The 23,023-nt window shown below is 39.2% G+C and overlaps 1 protein-coding gene across 8 annotated transcripts in view; it reads left to right on the forward strand.

The window, feature by feature from the left end:
• ANKRD17 (ankyrin repeat domain 17) overlaps positions 1–23,023 on the forward strand; it is a 132,988-nt gene that overhangs the window by 53,165 nt on the left and 56,800 nt on the right. For 6 of the 8 annotated variants that reach the window (XM_073340370.2, XM_073340374.2, XM_073340378.2 and 3 more), the window contains exons 2-6: positions 11,113–11,266; positions 13,043–13,199; positions 17,630–17,777; positions 18,098–18,245; positions 21,668–21,901. In XM_073340370.2, coding sequence (XP_073196471.2) covers positions 11,113–11,266; positions 13,043–13,199; positions 17,630–17,777; positions 18,098–18,245; positions 21,668–21,901 — 841 coding nt within the window. Of the gene's footprint in view, positions 1–3,559; positions 3,644–11,112; positions 11,267–13,042; positions 13,200–17,629; positions 17,778–18,097; positions 18,246–21,667; positions 21,902–23,023 lie in introns of those variants that run through there. The other 2 variants (XM_073340376.2, XM_073340377.2) reach the window with 2 other exon arrangements.

Here is a 23,023-nt window from a genome sequence, read left to right on the forward strand (position 1 = left end):
GATAAAATTTTTTTTTGCCTTTGTAATTAAAAGGTGGATATAGAGGGTGAAAGTTTCACTTAAAGTGGTAGTCCGTTAAATTAATATATGCTATCATGGGATAATGCACCATCATGGAGACCGATAAGGTTTTAGTTGGGATAAAACATGGGCTTTGTTGTGCTAAAATATATTAAAATGAAATAGGACAGTGGTCCCCAAACTGTGGGCTATGGAGGAATGTTTGGGGGGGAGGCACAGCAAGGCCTGGGCCAGCCGCCCCCCCGAGAGAGCAGGGAGGGAGTGTGACCCAGCTCTGCTCTGGCCTTGCCCCCAGCTCCGCTCCAGCTGCAGCTGAGCTCCCAGGAATGGGGACCCACAGGTTCCATTACAGGTAAGGGGGCGGGGCAGGGCGTGGCGCGGCGCAACACGATAGGAAAAAAGTTTGGGGACCACTGAAATAGGACTAGACAATATGTTTGTCATAACAGGATTTTACTTTATATGGCTTGGTAAGGAATTTATTTTTCAAATAGGGTTTCACAGCATGTCTAATGGTATCCTAGAATTGACCTATATTTTTATTCAAATTATGAAGAATTTGAATTAGGTTCACTTGAGATTATGCAGACAAGTAGAACTAACTTATACTTATGAAATATATATTTGAACCATCCTATATTTCCATGAAATTTAATCATAAGGTACTGGAGTACTGAAATGTTTACCTTTTGAATGGTTATTGAATGGGATAATTTTTCCCTGAGATTCTTTTCCAGAATTTTGTCAGCTTTCACATTACATTGCTGTATTTTGATCCACTTTCTTCCATGAATCCCATGAGATACACCTTTCAGTGTTAAATAGATGTATAAATAGTTCAAAATGAACTTTTTTGAATTAAAGATTTCATTGGATAAGTCCTCCTAAATTTGGCTTTTACTTCTCACAAGCAGAACTTGCATGTTTTATTCTTAGACAAATTTTTATATTATGAGATAAGAGAGTACAAAAATGTTCCGATTGTACATGAATACATTTCATCTGTAAGAAGTGTGTGCTACTAATGAACAACTTCAAAATTAGGCTTTTTAAAATAAATTGGAATCCTTGACTAGATACAATAATATAAAATACTGTTCTTTTACAATTACTTTCTCTGTTGGTAAAATTGGAGTCCCTGCAACATCTGGTAAGAAGTTCTATGTTCTTGACAGTGACTTCCAGAGCAGATCTGTTCAATGTACTGAGAAGTTTTTGTCACTCTCCAGTCCTGCACACTCAGCCTAAAAGCTGGAGGTTAAACTTCATTGTGTCGTATTCATACATCATCTGTAATGAATTCTGTAGGTTAGATTCTGCTTTTGTTTACACCGGTGCAACTCCGTAGTCTTCTGCTGATGCTTTCAGTCCTGTGCAACTCTGGGCATAATTAGCAATATGCTAGGAAGGAACTAGCATTGGTGTCAGCCTGGGTATCCCCTCTCCTGCTCACACATACAAACTGTTCTGCCCTTTACCTGCTGTTCCATTTCCTCCTTCCTCTTAAAGACGATCCTGCAGTTGTGTGTTTCATGAGTCCTAAAAGTCTCCTCTGGCCAACTGTAGAGTGCAGGCTGTGAATAACTTATGATCTTTGAGGGGAAATCAGGGACTAATAATAAATGTACACTGTTGGATGCTTTTCTTCCTGATGAAGGTTCTAGAAACATTTTTGAACTGAAAGTTTAAATTATTTTTGACATAAGTCCCCAGTGGCTGGAGGAGAAGAGGAATGGCCACGAGCTTTGTGGTTCAGAGGCCGACTTCACTGTTTCAGTAGATATGAGTTACTTAGCTAGTGTTTATCATAGTTAGTAACTTGCAATTTTGTTTCTAGATACAGCATAAATACCATTTGTGGTCTTTTCTAGATAACAGATTGACAAGTAACTTCTTCCTACTGGAACTTTAAGAGCAAAGTTAAAACTTTAAGACACACATGAAAAATTCTTCATTTTTGCTAGGAAATGTGAATCATTACCGTGTTTAACAATTTTGACACTACTTTGGAAAACAGAGTACTTTCTGAAAGGACAATGCTGTATTGCTTCCATTATTTGTTTCTAAACTGAAATGGTATATTCTTTGTTTTCAGTTTTTATTTTATTAAATTTTTCTCAGGAATATTATCAGTGTTTATTACTACAAAAACAGGTGAAAATCTATGCAAAAAACTATTAATACTTTTTCTAGGTAAATATTGGGGTTTATTTTGATAGACGGAAGGACCCGGGGGGGAGGTATTCAGTAGATTAATGCTTTTGATGAATGGAATTCAATGTGGTTTGCTGCAGAACTAAAAGAGAACTCCCAAAACACAATACCACCTCTGAGTTTAAGAAAACAATACATCTCTAATCCCCAAATAAAACTTTTTGTTTGAATAAACAGTTTACTGTTGTAGACTTAGAATTCTTAGCCTATAAATATTTACATTTAAGAATTGTGCTACACCATTTGCAGAGCATACACTCCACTTCATCTTTCTCCTGTTTTTGTTTTTTAAAACTTTTGAATACGTCCTTGTGTTCCCATTTTAGTGTGTCAAATCTTTAAACCGTTATCTAACAGTTTGAAATGTGCATGTGGTGGGCATGAGATTCATCAGTACGTTCAGATGCACACACTACAGAACTTGTGTGCATGTCTGTTTGTTTGTTGTGTGTTTCTTCTAGATAAGCATTTTTCAAATGCGAGCACTGTGGCTGCATGTGGCCCACCAGGGGCTTTTCTTGCGGTCACAGCCTCCTGGGCAATGATTGGAGGGGAGGGAGCAAAGGAGAAGCCATTCCCGCTCCCTCTTGCTCCTGGGTGCACCGCCTTGGTGTTGATTGCTGGTGCTGCCAGCAGCAGTTGGGCCCTGCCCCCCTCTGGGGACACCTGGGGCACAACGCTGGAGGAGCAGGCAGCCAGTGAGTTCCCCATCTTCGCAGGAGTGTGGGGCTCAGACTTTGGGCTTCAGCCCTGGGGTTGCAGCATGGCAGTCTCTGGCCGTGGGGCTTCAGGCTCCAGTCATGTGGCTTTCGGCTCAGTCCCGCCGCTGCCTCTCCCCCTTCTAGGGTTTAATTTGTCCCCAGGCTTGGCAGGGCTGAATAAGTCTGCGGTGAATAGTGATACTTGTATGTTTAATACCACTTTTCACAACAGACTTACTAGCTAGCAATAAATAAATTACAAAGATTTGGATGTGTATATGTGCATATTTATTTGTTTTTCCTAAAACTAATTAAGTATTTTAGGAAATAGTGGTGAGAGCTGCACCAGCAAGAGTTGATGGCCATACTCGAGGCCATCAAATAATTTGTCTGAGAACCCTGTTCTAGACTAATACATAGCCTTATTTCAACAGGTAGCTTTGATGTATACACAGAGTAATGTATTATCATAATACATATAGCTCATGCAATGTATTGTGTTTTTTTAATGAAACAAGTTTATTTTTTTTTATATATTTGAATGATAGAAAAGTAGGGTGAAAATCAGGGGGGGGTGGGGGGGGAAGAGTGTACTTTTTGTGATTTTATTTTTTTTTCTCCTTTCCCCTGGTCAAAATAGTTTTAGACTGAAAACAAAGGGGCTTACATATTCTCCAGGACTTGGCGCTGTAAAAAGTAAAGCATGAGTAAGTTAACTAGGCTTCATTTGATCTCTCAAGCTACTTGGATTTGTCAAAGAAAGAACTCTATCCAAAGTCGATAGTGATCACATTTTAATTCCTGCTAAGAGACCTGTTTGCAACACTTTAAACAATTGCCACTAATTAAATAAACTGTCCCTTTCAGGCCAAAAATTCCTGTGGAGTCACCTCAAGGAAAATACAGTTAATTTCATACTCTCTTCTTAAAGGCTTTAATTCAGCACTAACTTGGTAGGTAGGTGGGGAAATTGTTTTTACAACTGATTTTAAGATTTTAAAATATAAGGATTTTTAAAAATATGAATGAGTCTTTGCGTGACTGTTAGAGAGATGGTAGTCTTCTGTTATCTGTCTGCCACTTTTTTCATTGTAAACACTGCTTGAAGTACAGCTGGAAATTTGCATGGTATTTGTGTTACACATCAACACGTAACATAAGACACAGTTGAGCAAGTTCACTAGTGATGTGCAGGTGAGAAATTGCTTTGGTTTCTAAATTACAACATTTTGCTGATGTTCTTTTTCATCAGCACTTTTTCATTCCCGTTCCCCAGCTTTCAGATTGCATAACAAAATTTTGTAATACAAAGCAGAAATATTGCTACATCCAGCGAAATGGAGTCAGTACCCTGCTGATTATCGTCTGCTTAAAAGCTGTGCAGTAACAACCAACTGACTAGTCTCGAAATAATAGATATAAGGATTTGTGCTAGCAAAACCAATCACTGAGCCTTGGAGACATATGCAAATGACAGAGAATCTGGTTTAAGAAAACAATTTTCAGTGCTCTGCTTTATATAAGAATGACTTGTTTTTTGTTTTCTTTATGCCTGCTGATTGCATTATAATTGCACTCCTGTGACGGAGAACATTGCAAGACAGATGCATAAACTGGTGCCATGGCTGCTCTGTGGATTGATGAGCAGAGCTATTTATGGAAACTGTTCTGATTATATAGATATTATAGAAGTTATTTATAATAGGCTTCTGTGGATTTGGAAGGCGGGGCTGAATAATAGCAATATATATTGGAAAGTCTGATAGTGGTGTTACTGTCATTGCTAACTTTAGAAATAATTCCTCAGTAAAAAGTGTGATAAATTAATTGAGCTCAGTGTTTTTTATTTTTGTCACCCATACTTTATGTTGTGGAATTAACTGTCATTGTGCATGACCCTGTGTGGAGGCAAAATGTAAAAACATTGCTCACTGAGTGTATTAAACATTCCAGAAAAGAACAAAATTAAAATATGACCATATATTAATTTACAGCACCTAAAATTATGCGAGGTGCTCAGAGTGCAAAAAAAGATTTGGTCCCTGCCTTAAGAACTCTTATCTAATTTCAGATATGATGTAATAAGAGTAGGAAGGAGGATGGGGGATGCTGTATGATCATTCATTTACTCATCAGAAGCGCATGAGCAGTGTAGTTACACTTTTTTATGACACTGGTATAGTATGGCCAAGTATAAAGGCTGATTAGGAACTACTAGCATGTTTTTTCATGCTGAGTGGTCTGTAGTTTTGGACAGCAGGTATGATCTAACTTCAAGGTTCAAATAGGATATTCATAATTTCAGACTCAGTGGGGTAGTATTATCTAATTTAATTTCTAGATGCTAGCTTAGCTGGTTTTGCAACCCTTTGGGGCTTTGATTTTGGGATTAATACTATTATTTCATCTGTAAAAACATTGTTTCTATGATAGTCATTCGTTAGATGGTTTTTGGGAGCTGTGCATTGAGGTTATGGGACAGGGAAGACTAGGGATTTAGGGTACATCTATCCTGCCCAAAAAAAAAAAAAAAAAAGTGAGTTCTTAATTTTGGTTCACTAACTTCGAATTGAGTTACCTTAAAATAAAAGTGAAGACTCGTCTGTCTTCACTGTTGTTTTTACCCAAGTTAACTAACCTGGGTTAAGAAATAAACCTTTTTTTGCAGGGTAGACATACCCTTAATGTGTAATAGGAAGGTGTAAGTGAAAACTCACTCTGGATATGTCTTCACTGAAGAATTAACTTGGGCTAGAGCCCTGACTCCACCAGGAGATACAACTAAAGGAAGAAGTCTGTCTCCTAGTCCATTGTCTAGCCTTGGTTTCCCTCCAGCAGAACCATTGATACCACCACTTGATTCAGAATTGGCATTTTCTCTCTTGGGAGACTCTAAAGTACTCAACCAACGGACGTCGTCTCTGAGGCACGCCTTCCCAGACAGGGGACCCAGACCAGTTTGGAGCCAACCTCCATCACATTACCTGCCTTGGAACTGTGGGTGGGTACCCCGTGCCGTGGAGATCTCTGCAGCCACCTGTGACCCATGTTCCTGGCCATATTGGGGACCGTGGGACGCGTACCAACCTGTGGAGGCAACACTATCTGCTAGGGGGTCAGTCCACTCTTCCTCTCCAAGAAGACAGCCAGAGCCTCTTCATGTCCCATTGAAGGAGAAGGAGTATGAGCAGGATCCAGTGAGATTGTCCTCGTTGTCTCCAGATGAAGCAGTCACCCCTGCATCTCCATCTCACTCCATCTGCATCTCCATCATCACTCTCTGATCCCTGGGGGTATATATAGATTTGCCCCGAAGAGAAAGTTCCACATGACTTCATACAAGCCTAGACTGATGGCTCAAAAGTTTTACCACCACCGACCTTGTAAGGCACCCATAAAAGGCAACAGGTTCATTTTCCCTGCACCTTCTGCAGAAACATCATCGTCCCAATCCCAGCCTCCATTGAAATGATATTTTTGATGGGAGTTGGAGAGTGCAAACTAATGATGCTAACACTTACGGATTCCCACATACCCTTTCCTTCCCACACTAGGAATGCAGAAACAGACAAGTGGGTACTAAATATCATGCATTCTGGCTATGCGATGAAATTTCCCTACCTGCTCCCCTCCCCATTACCACCCCTTTTCAGGGCCATTCTCACAAGGAGATTCTCAAATGAGAAGTAGAATCCTCCTTGCAGCGAGGAGTAATAGAATGGGTACCTGATCAGCACCAACGAAAGGGGTTTTTACTCACCTTACTTACTAGTATCCAGAAAGAACAGTGGAGGGAGACCATCCTCAATCTCCACTATCTCAACGGCTGTATTCACAAGCAGAAATTTTGCATGGTTACCCTGGCATTTTATAATCCGATCCCTAGAAAAAGGTTTGTGGTTTACAGCTCTCAGTATGAAGGACATGTATTTTCACTTGGACATTCACCACACACTCAGATGCTTTCTCAGATTCATAGTTGGGCCCAACCATTTTCAATACAGAGTATTGTTTATTAACAAAAGAAGATGGGATTTTAAATGAGTTCAGGTATAAGAGAGAAAGTTTAGAAAGGGTTACAAGCAAATAAAAGTGAAAACACATCTAAAAGTAAAACTTAATCTAGCAAGTTTGGTTCAAGACTTCCAGCAAGATGGTGACTAAATAAGGGAGCTCTCCCAGTGCTGTAAAAAACCCACCCCCATGAGGGTCTACTTCAAATCTACATCATCCTTGTTTCGGAGCACTCTGAAGTCTGCAAAGCTTTCTTACTAATTGCAGAAAAGATTCCACTAGAAAATTCTAGGCAGCTAAGTAGAAGTGTTTCTCTGGACACAACAGAAACTTAAATCCCCAGAGGCTGTGGGTATTGCCTTATTCTGGACTATCTTCTTTCCCTGGAAACAACATCAAGCCTTCCCATCAACTCTTTATGGATCCACCTGGCACCAATCCATGCATACCACCCACCTGCATATGGTAATTTTAATTCTCACTCATTAACTGATTACCAGATTCTGTAAGAGTCTGATCAGAACCTTTCCACCAGTAAGGAAGCCTACTCCTCAGTGGGATTTAAACTTTGTTCTTCTGGTGCTTACTAAGCCTCCCATCGAACCACTAACTACATGTTCCATGTCTCTCCTATCTGTGCAGGTTGCGTTCCTGATCACAATGATTTCAGCCAGGAGAGTGGGTGAGCTTGTAACACTGATGGTGGACCCTCCTTATGCTATTTTATATGGAGACAAAGTCTCGTGTTTACATCCAAAGTTCACCCCAGAGCAGTTTGAGTTTCACTTGAACCAGTTAATCCACTTACTTGTGTTCCCCCTCCATCTGCAAAAGCACATGTATCTGAAAAAGAGAGGAGACTTCATTCCCTCTATGCAACGAGCCCTGTCCTTTTACCTGCAAAGAACAAAAGCAATCAGAAAATCTCTCGATTTATTGCCATAGCTGAAAGTTTGAGGCCAAGCTGTTTCCTCTCAGAGGATCTATATCTTACTCTTCCATAAGCGGTCTAATTTTCCTCCCCCTCCTGGGGGTGAGAGAGAGCACAAGTGGTATCAATGGCATCGCTTCAAGAAATACCTCTTCTTGACATTTGCAGAGCAGCTATGTGGATTCCATCCACACATTTATGAGATATGCTTTAGTTCAAGCCTGTTATTCCCCCATTCTGTATTTGGTCATTTGACCAAAGCACCCAGCATTTGTCTTTGCTGAATTTCATTTTGTTGTCTATTTCCCAGTTCTCCAATTTATCAAGATCCCTCTGAATTTTAGCTGTATCCTCCAGAGTTTTTGCAAACCCGTCCTGCCCAAGGTTTGTGTCATCTGCACACTTGATCAGTTTGTTCCTATATTCCTACATCCAGGTCATTAATAAAGACGCTAAATAACACGCATCCCTCCCAATTCAGTTTTTTTACAATGAAAGGAGTTAAAGTAGCTCTTGGACCACACACCATTGAGTAAAGGGCATTCATTCTCATGGGTAGCTTTATAGCAGGAAGTACAACGGTGGAGGAGTTGTTGGGAAGTAGAAATGAGGACCAGGCTGCGGGAGCCTCACTTCCTGAAAACAAATAGGAAGCTAACAGAAATTTATACATGTCTTATGAGTGATTTATAACAGAACAGTAGATCTGTGTGAAATTATTTGTGCAAGATATGTCACCTTTCCTGGAGTATTTGGCCTTTATATTTTGTAAAGAAAATTAAAGGTAATGGAAACCTGCAACCATGTGAGGGTATAACACAAGTTATTAATAAATCGGAGTTTAATTAAGTTTATGCCATACCTGCTTGTAACTTGTCTGTTAGAGTCGACTTCATTATTTTGTTTAAAAAAATCTGTGTAACCTGTCTTTAAAAAATGTCAGTAGGGACTATTTCCAGCCTATTTGAGGGCAGCAGCCAGAGTTTTTTTTTTTTTTTTTTTAAACCCTCAGACTATCCTCTATTTTTATGTGCTGGGCATAAAAATAGCTTTCATGAAATGATCTAGATTTAATCAGAAAGCGGGGGTGGGCGGAGTAGGCATCTAATGTCAAACTTTTAAATTTCAGACCATTTAAAACTTCAAAGCTTTTCTACCCAAATAGCTCTTTCCTCTGCAAAAGGTAACTGGGACACAGCATCCTGTTAAAGTCAGCCTGGTATTTTTCACTTTTGTGTCAACAAATCCAAGTATAGTCCAGATGTTCCAGTGCAGTGAATGTTTTTGGCTTTTAGAATTATGTTTCATTTGACTTTTGTAATAAAAAATCCATAACACATTCATTAAAGGCTGAAAATATAACGTGCATGGTCTGGACAGAGACTATGATGATATTTGTACCCCATTTGTCTTGGGTAAATGTAGTAGGCAGTACTTATGAGAGAAATACGTATTTATATGCATCTTCATAGGAGTAAGCTTAAGGTAGCAACCTTTTTAGTTTCAGTTCTGCATTACATTAAATTCAGTGAGTTACTTTGATCAGCAGCCATAAAGATACATTTTTAGGGATGATTTTTTTGTTTTATGTTTGTATAGGACCCAGCACAACAGTCCTTGAATAGTGTTCCTAGGCACTCCAGTAATACTTACTTTCTGTCTTTCTGTCTTATCTGGCAATCTGTTTCACTGATGCTTGTTTAAACCTAAACCTATTTTACTACCCCTAAACTAGTCTGGGGGCCAGCTTCTGTAAATATCATAAAAGGTAGTGCAAGTGCAAACCGGATTGTAGTGTTGCTTCTTTCAGAGTGCAGATATCTCCTGTGTAATGCATCTTATTAAAAAAAGAAATCTAATTGAGATCTATCCAAGCTATTTCCTAATATCAATATCATTAGAGTATTCATTGACCCTATAATCAAACAAAAGGGAAACAATGACTGAAAGTCAGAATAGTCTTTTACATAAATTAACAGAACACTTAAAGTGCTTTTAGAGGAAAAGTGTACTCACTTTGTACTTAAGTGTTTCCTCCATAATCTGTTAAAACGGTTGCAAAAAATTACTGTCTTTAATGAGGGAAAAACCCAATTTACCTGGATTGATTAGTGAAATTGAGCTGTTTTAGTTCACAATATGTACTGAAAAGAGCAGAAATCTCCATACAAAATAATGATTTTTGAGTGTTCAGCAGTGTTGTTCAAAACCTTTCAGCATCCCATCAATAAAACAGTAGGATTGTGCAGGTAGTCCACTCATGCTAAATAGGCTGTGCTCTATTTAGTAGAACCACCAGCAATTAAATGGTAATGCTGGCCCTCCAGTGATCATAATCAGGCTTCAGAGTTCTCACTCCAGTGGGATAAATAGTGACACTCACACTTAGTACAATTGTCTGGCACATTTGGACAACAGTTCGGTTTACATTATAAGGGCTACCATTGCAGTCAAAAGAGGTAAACCTCTCCTTTCTGATTTTTCCTCCCCAGAGGTTTTGAACACCTACGCTTCTCATAGAAGGAAGTGCTCAGTACCTCTGAAAACCAGACCATTTTTAGAAGTCATATTCCATTCTGTGTAACTGCAAAATCTGGGAGAAAACCTTACAACCTTGGAATTTGTGGTGTTGTTTTTTTCAATAACTACATATTCTTATCTGGGTATTAACCTTATTCCATTAGTTTGTTGCACTGTATAGCATACAGAACATTTCTGTCTTTTAAATATATAGCTTTCATATATCTCAGAAATATACACCAGCTTCTGTGGGAATTCATGACTAATGCTAGTTGTAGTTCTGCGGAGGTAAAGTCTAGTCTAAAATGTTACTTGATGTTTTTGTCTCCATGTAAATTTCTCCAGCATTTATACTTTGGTTCACAACTTTTAATGCTAATTAAGATTTAAGCCTAAAACAATTTAATGTAAAATGGCATCTGCTGGTTACCAATTGTAGAGCAATGTTTACAGTTTTTAATTTATGAAATAATTATGTAGAATTTTGAGAAGTGTTCAGGATTGGCTTAATTCTGCTTCCATGGAAGGAAAACTCCTAGTAACCTCAGAGGGAACAGAATTATGCCAATACAAGTGCTTCTGAAAATCTTATTTGTTAAGAGACAATCACTGCACCTTTTGATTTAAAAAAAAATGTATGAATGGACTTTAAAATTACAGAATTAAGGATTGGAATTTTATTAAGGCTAATGTGTTCTTTTTTCTTTCTAGGTGGAGTCATTCATTTTGGATCAGGATGATTTGGAAAATCCAATGTTGGAGACTGCTTCCAAATTGCTTTTGTCTAGTACTGCTGATGGTGCTGACTTGAGGACAGTAGACCCAGAAACCCAAGCTAGATTAGAAGCTTTACTAGAAGCTGCAGGTAAGTACTCATGTCTTTTAAGGGCTCAGTCCTGCAACCCTTACTCCTGAGACCATAATGGGTCTGCTTGCATAAGTACTAATCTTCATGTGTAAGTGTGACAGTCTTGGGGCTTAATTAATGCAGTGTGAACTTTAAGTGGTGTGAAAATTATTTTGCAGGGGGGATGGGACTAATTAAAATACATTCCTTTCCAAAAGTATTTGAAAGTGCAGGAAAAAGAAATGTCCTGATATCATTCTCTGACAACAGAACTCCACCTTATTTTATTTGTAATATATTTATATGATGCTAGTAAAGCTCAATTAATTTCCCCACCTCCCATTTCGGAATTATTTCCCACGTGCAAGGCCACACTTCAGACTGAGAGTGAGTGAAAGTACTCTGTCTGAATTATAGAGCTTGTGTTTTACTTTTGTTTCTGTAGTTGCCCTGGTTAAGACTCCACCTTTCTAGGTCTTTAACCATATCTTCTATATGGGCTTTATTTTATTTTATTTTTTAATGGAAAGGATGGCTACCCTCTTAGCTCTTCCCTGTGAAGGAAGTAGAAATCAGTGCCCACCATTTATCAGCCTCTTTTTTTCTGTAAGGTAGCTCTCCTGTAATAGAGTAGCCTCCAGTTCAGTTTTTCCTTTATTTTTATTTATGTTTGAGTTCCTTACCAAAATTATATTGCAAGCTTTAACAAACAAAATAGTCATCCCCAAAAGCTTAACATATCTACTTGCAAAGGTGGTGGTAAGCTTAACTTCTTAATGGGGTTGATTCATTGTGCTGTCAGGATCCAGGCAATGGGTCCCCACTGGTGGAAAATCCCCCCCTAGAACAGTGAGGCAAATACATTTGTCAGCAACCTCATCTCCACTGGGAAGAGAGAGAGCTGTTCAGTGCCGTTTAGAAAGTGAGTGGGGCTAGCCAGACAGGGTGTGAAACTAGTGTTCCAGGGAGAAGTGCTGATGGAGCACAAATCCTGAGCAGCCTCAACCACAGGGCTTCATGGAGTTCTGCCAGAACTTAGCTTCTCACTTCCTGAAACATATGTACTATTTTTAATAATTAGAACACTCATATTCACTTGGTATTGTTGGGTCTCAGATCAGAGTTGAAATTTTTCTTGAAAGCTTTATAGAAACCTGTACAACTGTTTGTCTTCCAGAGGTGGTACAGAAGAAAAATGCCTGTTTTATAAAGAAATGTTTAGGATACTAAAAAGAAATGACAGGTTTCAGAGTAACAGCCGTGTTAGTCTGTATTCACAAAAAGAAAAGGAGTACTTGTGGCACTTGAGACTAACCAATTTTTTTGAGCATAAGCTCAAGCTGTAGCTCACGAAAGCTTATGCTCAAATAAATTGGTTAGTCTCTAAGGTGCCACAAGTACTCCTTTTCTTTTTTTAAAAAGAAATGCTTAGTTTTAAAACTTGGAATGTGCAAATTGCCCACTGAGGTCTTGTTTTGAAATTCAGTTGGAAAAAAAACATTTACGGCATACAGTTTTCAGTAACTTAAAATCACTCACTGTTTGGTCTTTTAAGGGAGTCGTCACTTTTGTGCTGTCATCGTGAATGCAGTTATGTTACAGGATCATTGTTCAAATTGTCTAAAGTCATTTTAAAAAAACATAAATGTCCAGTGTACCTGAAATTTTCCCTATGCAATCAGTATTGGAATGGTTTCTGCTAACATATTGTATGGACTGAATTTACACTTTGTTTGTTACTTTTGTTTTCCTTTTTCGGTGTACGTATCCACTTTTCATAAATTGGAATGAAAGGAATAGGTAAATTATCCACCGCTGACGGTAAAGCATTTGCAGATCCCGAGGTGCTTCGTAGACTGACTTCCTCGGTCAGCTGTGCGTTGGATGAAGCTGCTGCTGCACTTACCCGAATGAGAGCGGAAAGCACAGCAAATGCAGGGCAGACGGACAAGTAAATAGATCTTTTGCATTTTTTTCCCTGCCACTTAAAACACATTCTTTATTGGTGTCTCCTTTCTTTCGCTATACAACAATGACATAGTTGTTGAGCTTGAACTGGCTTCAGATTGTCAATTCTGAGCATATACTTCGGGCTTTTTATTTAATCCATTTGGCACTAAGAGCTTTCCAGGTGGGAAATGCAAAATGCTTTTGCATGGGGTACTGGGAATTTATTGACATCAGTACTAAAAGCGTTAACGCATTCAAGGAAAATTCGTACTTCACTACCTTAGACATAATTTCAAATGTCAAACAAAATCTAGTAGGCTCTGAGCCTGCTATGGTAGTGTGCTTTCTTCTTCAAATTTCTTCAGGAGATGACTCCTGAAACTAGTGGAAGATTTTAAATATTTTTTCTAGTGCCCACTTCCTTATTTTTATTTATTTATTTTTAAAAAGAGTGGTTAATATAAATGGTGAAGTAGGGTTGAGGAACAAATAAGATCAAGATCCTTCTATGGCCTTTTTAAGTTAAGGGAGGAAGTTGTGGTCTTATGGTTAGGGCAATGGAGTGGGACTTGGGAAGTGACTTTGGATCTCTGCTCTGCCGTACTTTTTGTGGAACCTTGGACAGGTCTCTTAATCTGTCTCTGTCCCCAGACTTCTGCTTATATGTTACACCCCTGTCTCACACTTAGTCGTCTTTATTTAGAATACAGGCCCTTCAGGGTTGGGACTATGCTTTTGGGGTGTTTGTATATCTTTTAGCATGATGCAGCCATGGTGTTGGTTGCAGCCTCAAGGCGCTACTGTAATACATATACAATGGCAAAAAACTCAGCAGTGCCTCAGTATGCCCCGTTAACAAACATTACCTGTACTCTGCCAACCCCACAGGTTTTGAAATGTACAAGCTTTTCACCTCCTTTTAGGATCCATTCATTCTCACCCACAAGATTCTAACTAACACTGTTAAAGGACAAAAAGGGAGTTGTCACCTTCCCTCTAGCCCAGTGGTTCTCAAACTTTTGTACTGGTGACCCCTTTCACATAGGAAGCCTCTGAGTGCAACCCCCCCGCCTCCATAAATGAAAAACACTTTTTAATATATTTAATACCATTTAATACCATTATAAATGCTGGAGGCAAAGCGGGGTTTGGGGTAGAGGCTGACAGCTCACAACCCCCATGAAATAACCTTGCAACCGCCATGAGGGGTCCCGACCCCCAGTTTGAGAACCCGTGCTCTAGCAGCTTTGAGCAACGTCTCAATACGCACATAGATTGGCCCTTGAGATTCCAGAGCTTCCAGGTCCTCACATACACTCTCTCACACTAGGGTGTGTCTACACTGCAGTTAAAAACCCATAGCTGGTCCATGTCAGCTCACTCAGGCTCATGAGATTTGGGCTTAGAGGCTGTTTTATTGTGGTGTAGATGCTCGGGCTGGGGTCTTATTCCAGGGACCCAGGATCCTGGCCTCTTGCAGGCTATGCTGCCGTTACAGTCCTTTAGCCCAAGCCCTGTGAGCCCGAGTTAGCTGACACAGGCCAGCCACGAGTGTCTAATTACAGTGTAGACATACCCTTAGCCAACTTCTTAGAAAAACTCTCAAAGGTACAATTTAAGAACCATTTCGCAGCCTTTTGCACCTCTCTTATGCGTACTTCCTAGATATCTCAAATGTCCATTTTCGCAAAACCGTCATTAGAGCATTAGTTCTCTCATATTCCATCTCACAGCTGACAAGATCCTCAGTGATAAAAGCTGTATGTCCTGCTGCAGACACAACCTACACAATTCTGCAATGAAATTGCGGTACACTTGATCCTGAAGGTACACATGCAGCTCTTCCTTTTGCTCTTACACATTGACAGGTGCAAAATACAGATTTCCTTATGTCAGAATCACAGCTCTGTAACACGCCTCAAAGTATTCAACTCTGTTCCTCATATCACAAACACACCTTGACCAAGCAGGCTCAGTCACTGCCCCCATCTGACACTCTCCCCACACGGGAAAGTATACACATAGTTCCCATTGGCTACCCCCATCTCCAGAGGAATGGGGGGAAAGTGTGTGTTGAAATCCTGTGGGTGAGAATGGGTCCTAAAAGGAGGTGAAGAGCTTATATGTTTCAGCAACTGTGGGATAGGTAAAGTAAAGTTGTGTGTGTTAACATAGTGGAACACAGCTGAAAGAGGGCAGAGTTAAGATTGCCTGGGCAACCTTAACTGTGCATTTGCTGTTTTTTCAGAAGCTTGAGTTTTGCTCAACTCAGCATTCTGGAATGTGATATCATATCACCAAGTAACCTTAACTCTGCGTTAACGTAGTTTTTTTGCCATTGAATTTCCTGAGTTTTTTTTTAAGGAAGAGACGTGTGGTTGGTAGGAGTTAGTAGTCATTTAGGCAGTTATACATATCATGTCCTGCAGTTTGCATACCAACCCAGCCCCTCCCCACAATCAGCTGGGCCCCACCAGCCCTGCATCGGCACCTCCCCACAGTCATGCCTCTGATCCATTCAGTGTGGTTCCCCTGTCCAGCCTGTCCCCAGCTTGCAGTGCTGGGGTCTGGGTACAATAGTGAACACATCTACCTGAAGTCTTCACTTCCTGATATACAGACATTTCTGTTGACATTATTTCTCCCCCTCCTATAACTGGACTCATGTGTTGTGCCTGGAATGAAGGACAACTATGTTAGAATGGGATGGTGTTCCTGGTCATGTTTCTGAGGGTTGGAAGGTAGCAAGGCCAGCAAGAGAAATCGTACAGGGTTTCTGTTCCAAAATATTGACAGTTTTATGTTTTGAGAGAGAGATCCTGTGATCCCTGTCCAATAGATCCACCCCATCTCCAAGAAACAGTCAGGTGTCAGAGCTAGTAATGTGTCTGTGCCATACTGTATGCATTTTCCGGTCAGTCGTTTACCCTCCAATTTCCCGATTGAGGTTCTTCCAGTATTTACCTATAGCTTTCATATTGTTGTGGTAGCAATTATTCAGATGCCCAACCAAATCGGAGAAAACTCTGTCAGCTCCTGGAGACACATCTCTGTGGTCCAGATCTGCTTTTATTGATTGAATGTGGCGTATACCAGGAATAAAGCCCAGATATTTACTTTATATTACTTTATATTTACCCAGATAGATATTGCCTAAATGAATCACCACAGTGTTTGGTAGATGACAACCTCATCAGCAGGGATCGTAGTTTCCCATCATAAAAAAACCCAAAATTCTCTGATTTAAAAAAACATAAAAATCCGCATTTTTCTGTGATTTAAAATGAAACTCTGAACTTTAGTTTCCCTAGCCACATTTTACAGGGGGACCCTGTTTATCCAATCTATCTGGGACCAGGGCCAGATTGGATATGCAAAAATTCACATAATCCGGAGAATGGGCAAAGAACTTCAGCCCTGGGATGCCGAAGCTCTTTGCCCATTCTATGGATTGTCTGAATTTTTGCTTATCCGATTTGGCCCCAGTCCCAATTAAATTGGATAAACGAGGTTCCACTGTAGTTAATGTATGATTTCATTTTTTAAAAAAACGTAAAAACTAAAGATTTTCCATAAAAATTCATATTCTGTGTTTTTCCATGGCAAGCGGATTTCTAGGATCCCTGCTCATAAGTTACCAGATAGACACTGCAGAGTAGACAAAACATACCAGTGCAGGCCATCTCTTTCCACCCAAATCAGCCTTTTAGTGAGCAATCCCATATCATGGTGTGCTGGTTCCTCTCCTGCACATTTCTTCCTGCTTGCTTATCACCCAACCGTACTTCCCTTTCCCCCTTCACTCCTCACCCACCTGCCCCTCTTTCCCCCCCAAAAGTCCTCTGTCAGGCTCCCTCTCACCTGATATAACAAGAACTTTAGTTAGACTGGCTGCTAGCTATTCTGCCGTGTCCACAGTAAACCTCCCATAAAATGAAAACATTATAACAGAGACAACTTGTAGCAAACAATGTAAGTTATTAAATTTTTATTGCATGAATGTGTAAGGGTTCAGATTAGAAACATCAGTGGCAGGGTTCACCAGGGGCAATGGTCAGACCTATGACTGTACAGTGCTGCTGTTCCATCACCTAGATTTTCCCTTGTTTCTATTTATATATAGGAAGTTTGATAAACTAAAATGTGACATGATGGGCTTGAAAATGTTTGTACTGGATTCTGTTTTACCAGAGCTTAAAGTGGCAGAAGCACTAACTGCTCATGAGAGTTCTAATTTTTCAAATGATATATTGAAATACAGTATAAACCTTTTTCCTGTCACACTTTTCTTGTGTTGACTGCATCATGATGACAAGTCAGGTTTGTATTTGAAAAGAACATAGTACTTTTACTCTACTCACATAGGTATTTCTTTACTGCTTAAAGTGTAGTTAAAATTTCATTTTCTGAAGATGATGTTTACTTTCCTAGCCGCAGTTTGGCAGAAGCTTGTTCAGAAGGAGATGTAAATGCTGTGCGAAAGTTGCTGATTGAAGGAAGAAGTGTGAATGAACACACAGAAGAAGGGGAAAGTCTCCTTTGTTTAGCCTGCTCAGCTGGATACTATGAGCTTGCACAGGTTGGTTTCCAGTACTTTCTTTTACACAGTGTAGAAAGTACTGTCCTGGTGTATCACTATTCAGCCTTTGTCGTGGTACAGAGCCCAAGTAAAATTTCAGTTACTTCACTCTTCACTTATTTTCAACAGATAAAAACTCAGCTTCATTAGAAAAAATTTGCATTGCTAACAGGCACTTTGAATATATATAGCATTTGAAATAAGCTCTTACACGACACAATTTCACAAAACAGGATTGTATATAGAATGCAATTTTAAGCTCTATGACAATTTGGGCATTTGTCATCTTACAATAACACTTATTGTCTGTTCTGCCGAAGGTTCTTCTGGCAATGCATGCTAATGTAGAAGACCGAGGTATTAAAGGAGACATAACACCTTTAATGGCTGCTGCTAATGGCGGACACGTCAAAATTGTGAAGTTGCTGCTAGCTCATGGTGCTGACGTCAATGCACAGTCATCAACAGGTAATAAATGTGCCACAATGAACAGTGAATGTCTGAGAGTGTTCTGTCATGGAAACGCTTAGCTTTTTTGCATCTTTGTGCATCTGATGTCCTTCTGGTGAGGCAGTTGTTTGTTCCCCCCTCCACTGTGTTTGCCTGTTGCTTTCATATTTCTTGGAGAAATAAAAAAGATTGACTCCAGACATATGGTCTGTATCCCCAGTCTTAATCAAACAAGACGCTGAAGTTTACATCTGCCTTTTTCACTTTTGCAGTAGCTGTTACTCCATCTTCATTTGCAAGTGGTGATAAAGTTCATTCCTGCCCAAATAATAGACTATAGACCACAGTGTGTATTGTTCTAAACTTTGCAACATGTACTGGACTCATTGACAAACATGCTCACTAGCCATCAATCAGTGTGAATAATTGTCTGCCAGCTAGTCTGGATGCACTTTCTGTGATGAACAGTAGCAGGGGAAACTGGCAATCCAAGAGATGGAATGGTACTATGGGAATGAGAGCAAAAAAGATATAAAGGAGAGAACAGATTAAAAGATCATTAAGATCAAGGAAGTGAAGGGGGCAGAGACAGGATGCGCATGGGGGGAAGGAAGAGAAACAAAATTGTGGTCCTAACAAATAACGGTGTCCTATATCTCTTTGCCAGTTGTCTATTTGGAACATGAAGTTTTAGAGTCAAGATAAAATACACACGCACATACTTCATAATCCATTAGTGTGTCCTAATAAGACAACTAGTTGTCTCCTCCTATAAGAAATCTTTAAAAAACAAACAAAAAACCTTTGCTAAAAAACCCCTTTAAAATTGTGAGGCAGTACGGTTGAAAAAATACAAAAAATCCTGAATGAAACAACACATACCATGATTTTCACTTGCCTCATGTCCATTTCAGAGCAAGTGCACCTGTTTTTTTCCCCCTCCATGGTCCACCCAGAACATCCACTTTAGGCTTCTGGCTCCTAGCCATCAACTCACTTGGGCAGAAAGTTGCATCTCACTCTCTCCTGACCGGAGATTTCAAGATGGCATAGCTCCCTGCCTCACACTGAGATATCTCCAGCAAGCCAGTTTGCCTAAAAAGGCCAGCACTTGTGCTTTGCTTTCTCTGTTGCTCTCTCTCTGGACTATGACCAGAGCATTGCCCGCAGTTATAAGTTACTACACAGCTCCTTCTAAGTAAACACATTCATTCTTAAGTTAAGAGCATTACAGAGAAAACACTGAAACAATAAAAGAACCTACACGGATGCTAAAAAGCTTACCAGAGGTCACTCCCCGTCCAATATAGGGCTGTGATAGGCCTTAGTCCTTCAAAACCCACAACTGGTTTTTTCCTGTGATTACAAATGCTTTTGTCTTAGATCCAGAACAGAAACTGGGCAAATTAGTCATTTCTTTATATAGCCCAGGCCTTTGATCTTGGCCTCCTGTGCCTGGCAACCAGGAGACAATTACCTTCTTGTCTGAGTAACTTCAGAAGGCTGGGTATTTGCGTACCTGGATTTAGGAATTTGCATTAACCTCTTCCTTAGGGATTCCCCAGGAAATCCATTTATACTTATTGTCCCAAAAGTCCATACCTGTCTGGCACATTTTCAATATAGTTTTTTGAACTCCCAGGTCTCACATCTGTCACTTCTCTCCCCCCGGACCCCCAAGGTTACATACAATCTCAGTCCACAATAATGCGTAAACTTAATATAATGTCTTTCAAGGGTACTTTTGAGAAAATTGCCATATCTGTCACACCTTGAAAATCTCCAAAGGAGTTGTAAGTAGCAGAAATGTTGATAGTTTTCATGGGTTTGGGATCCATACCATGAGTTATGTGACTTCCTAAACCTTTAGAGCATTGCAGAAGCTATGGGTGAAATCCTGGCTTTGTTGAAGTTAAATGATAGCTCTCCTTTTGACTTAAATAAGAGCTGGATTCACCCTATAAATCTAGACTGTGGACAGCTGCAGTTGTGTGCCACTTGAGAGACTACAGCTTTATTATCATGAATACAAATTAGATTATAAGTGTTTGCTGTATTAAGCCGATAATGAAATTTGAAGTTCATCTGGAGACATACCTTTGCTATACATTTAACTTACCAACTGTTTTTATTTTAACATTTGGTGAGGCTTGGAAATCACTAGATATTTCTAATTGCATGAGCAATCTATGTTAAAAAAAAAGAAAAGAAAAGAAAAAGCATAGGCATAGTTCTTTGTGGCTATTGATCCATTTGACATTGTATAATCTTTTCCCTAAAGGTATGTAGATAATGATAGGTGTTTAAAACCCAAGTCAGTGAATAGTTTCAAAAGTGAAATTTCATTGAAAGAATGAAAGAAATGTGAGCACAGATCTATGAAGACAATGACATAGACTACATTATACTATTTTGAGCATAATTTGGATAGTTTGTTATTGACTACTTATTTGCTTTGTTGCAAATGATTGCTTGCTTGAATTCTGGCAGAGATTAATTGGACATGTGGTGATTGTGAGAAGTTTATTTTTAACTACTCTTTGCAGTTTCTTTTGCCAGATTTTTATTCATGTATAATTTGTTTCATTGCATAACTTCACAAATCGATAATTTTGTTTTTAATTTTGTATTTTAGAGAAACTACTTTTGGGTAACTGCAAGTGTCCTTGTCAGCCCTGAAGTAGAGTGTTAACTACTGAAGTCTTGGTTATGAGTTGTTTTACAAATATGTTGCTTTCAACAAACTATTAATAAATATTAGAAGAATAGGAAATTTTTTCGTTACCAAATAGCTGTCAGAAAGTAGAGTAGCAGTATCATTCCCGTTTAAAAAAAATAAAAATAAAAAGGGGTGTTGCGGGGGGGAGGAATGCTCATGTTGTCTGTGATTCATAAAAGAATGAAAGTATATTTAATGAAAATATGCTGATTCCAGCTCTGGGTACTAAAAATTAACTCTTTGGGATTAAGTCTTGAAATCATCTTATCCAAGGCAGTTCACTCCACTCCTTACTTGATCTAACATCAGCTTTCCTTTGTGCAGAGTAGTATCACTACACTGAAACTGAAAATAACACATTCTTCACACCTCCCATTAAATTATCAGTGTGGAGATGAGTCATGCCAGAGGTTGCAGATTTACGTGGAGAAAAATGGGGGTGATTTCATTTCCCCCTCCCAAATCGGGTCATTAGACACCATTTATAGTTCAGGGTTTTAGTCTGTTAGCATTGGTGTACGTGTGAAAAGTTGTTTTGTTTTTAATTGTACTGTTTATTGAGCCATAACCTGAAAATTTTATAAACATTTTTAAAATATCAGACTTAATATTAAGTATTGAAATGAGTCTAGGGGTAAGTGGGATGTAGAAACAATTCCTGTTGCCAGAACAAAATGTCTGAATAACTTCTGTTTTTGTTTCTTCTCTCTTCTGGTACTAGGCAACACAGCACTTACCTACGCCTGTGCTGGGGGCTATGTAGATGTTGTGAAGGTACTTCTGGAATCCGGCGCTAGCATTGAGGACCACAATGAAAATGGTCACACTCCACTTATGGAAGCAGGAAGTGCTGGACATGTGGAAGTAGCCAGAGTGCTGTTAGAAAACGGAGCAGGAATCAATACACATTCCAATGAATTTAAGGAGAGTGCACTTACATTGGCTTGTTACAAAGGTGCAGTATCAGTATTAAAGCCTTTACTTTTTTTGTAGAAGTTTTCCTAAAACACCTTACTTTCCTTAACAAGCCTTAGTATTCAACATTAAAATATATTAATTACAATGTTACAGATAGGTATAGATTTTGCAATTTATTAAGGACCAGAGTCTGATCCCTTAACCCTGGTTTAGTACCTTGCATTAAAATCAGTGGGGCCACTTATGGAGTGAGATGCTATTCAATGTAAGTGTATCGGAATCTGGTCCTTATCTTATATCTCTTATTTACATGAGGTTTTAAATCCTGTTATGTCAGTAAAATAACCAGAAAAAGTGCAAACTTTCATGAAGAAATGCAGTGAACTGAAAAATCAGTGGAATGATTTATTTACTGCGCACTACAAAAAAAAGTATCTAGCTTCTGAAAATAAGCTGCTTGTTGAACAAAATATGAAAAACATTTCTACAAGTGCTTGAAGATTAAGCCCTTATTTGGAGAAAATGATATTGGGGAACCAAAATATTTTGTAATAGTTTATTATAATTGCTCTAGACAAAGTCCACTATTATAATTCAGGTTTCAGAGTAGCAGCCGTGTTAGTCTATATCCACAAAAAGAGCAGGAGTACTTGTGGCACCTTAGAGACTAACAAATTGATTTGAGCATAAGCTTTCGTGAGCTTGCTCAAATAAATGTGTTAGTCTCTAAGGTGCCACAAGTACTCCTTTTCTTATTATAATTCAGTGAAACAGGTAGAAAAGAGCATGAATAATACCTTTATGTATAGTGCTTTTAATTTGTAGATTTTAAGGTGCTTTACACAGGTCAGTATAGTTTCCCCATCTGTGAAATAGGGGTAATAAAGCCACAGAGGGGAAGTAACTTGTCGAGGCCAGTGGCACAGCCAGGAAGAGAACTCGGGTCTTCTGAGTCCCATTCCAGTGCCTTATCCACTAGAGAACACTGCCTCCCTTTTAGGCAACTGTCTATCTTAGACCACCCAGACCCATGGAATGCAAGTCTTGTTTACTTCTGTTAGAAGGCCACATCTGTTAAATGAACTAATTTGTCCCTCAAATGGTTACTTAAGGCAGGTTTCACTCAAATAGTTATTATGATGGATCTGTGCTTTCCATT

This window comes from Lepidochelys kempii, chromosome 4 (genome assembly GCF_965140285.1).
Source record: "Lepidochelys kempii isolate rLepKem1 chromosome 4, rLepKem1.hap1, whole genome shotgun sequence".
In the NCBI taxonomy this organism is placed as follows: Eukaryota; Metazoa; Chordata; order Testudines; family Cheloniidae; genus Lepidochelys; species Lepidochelys kempii.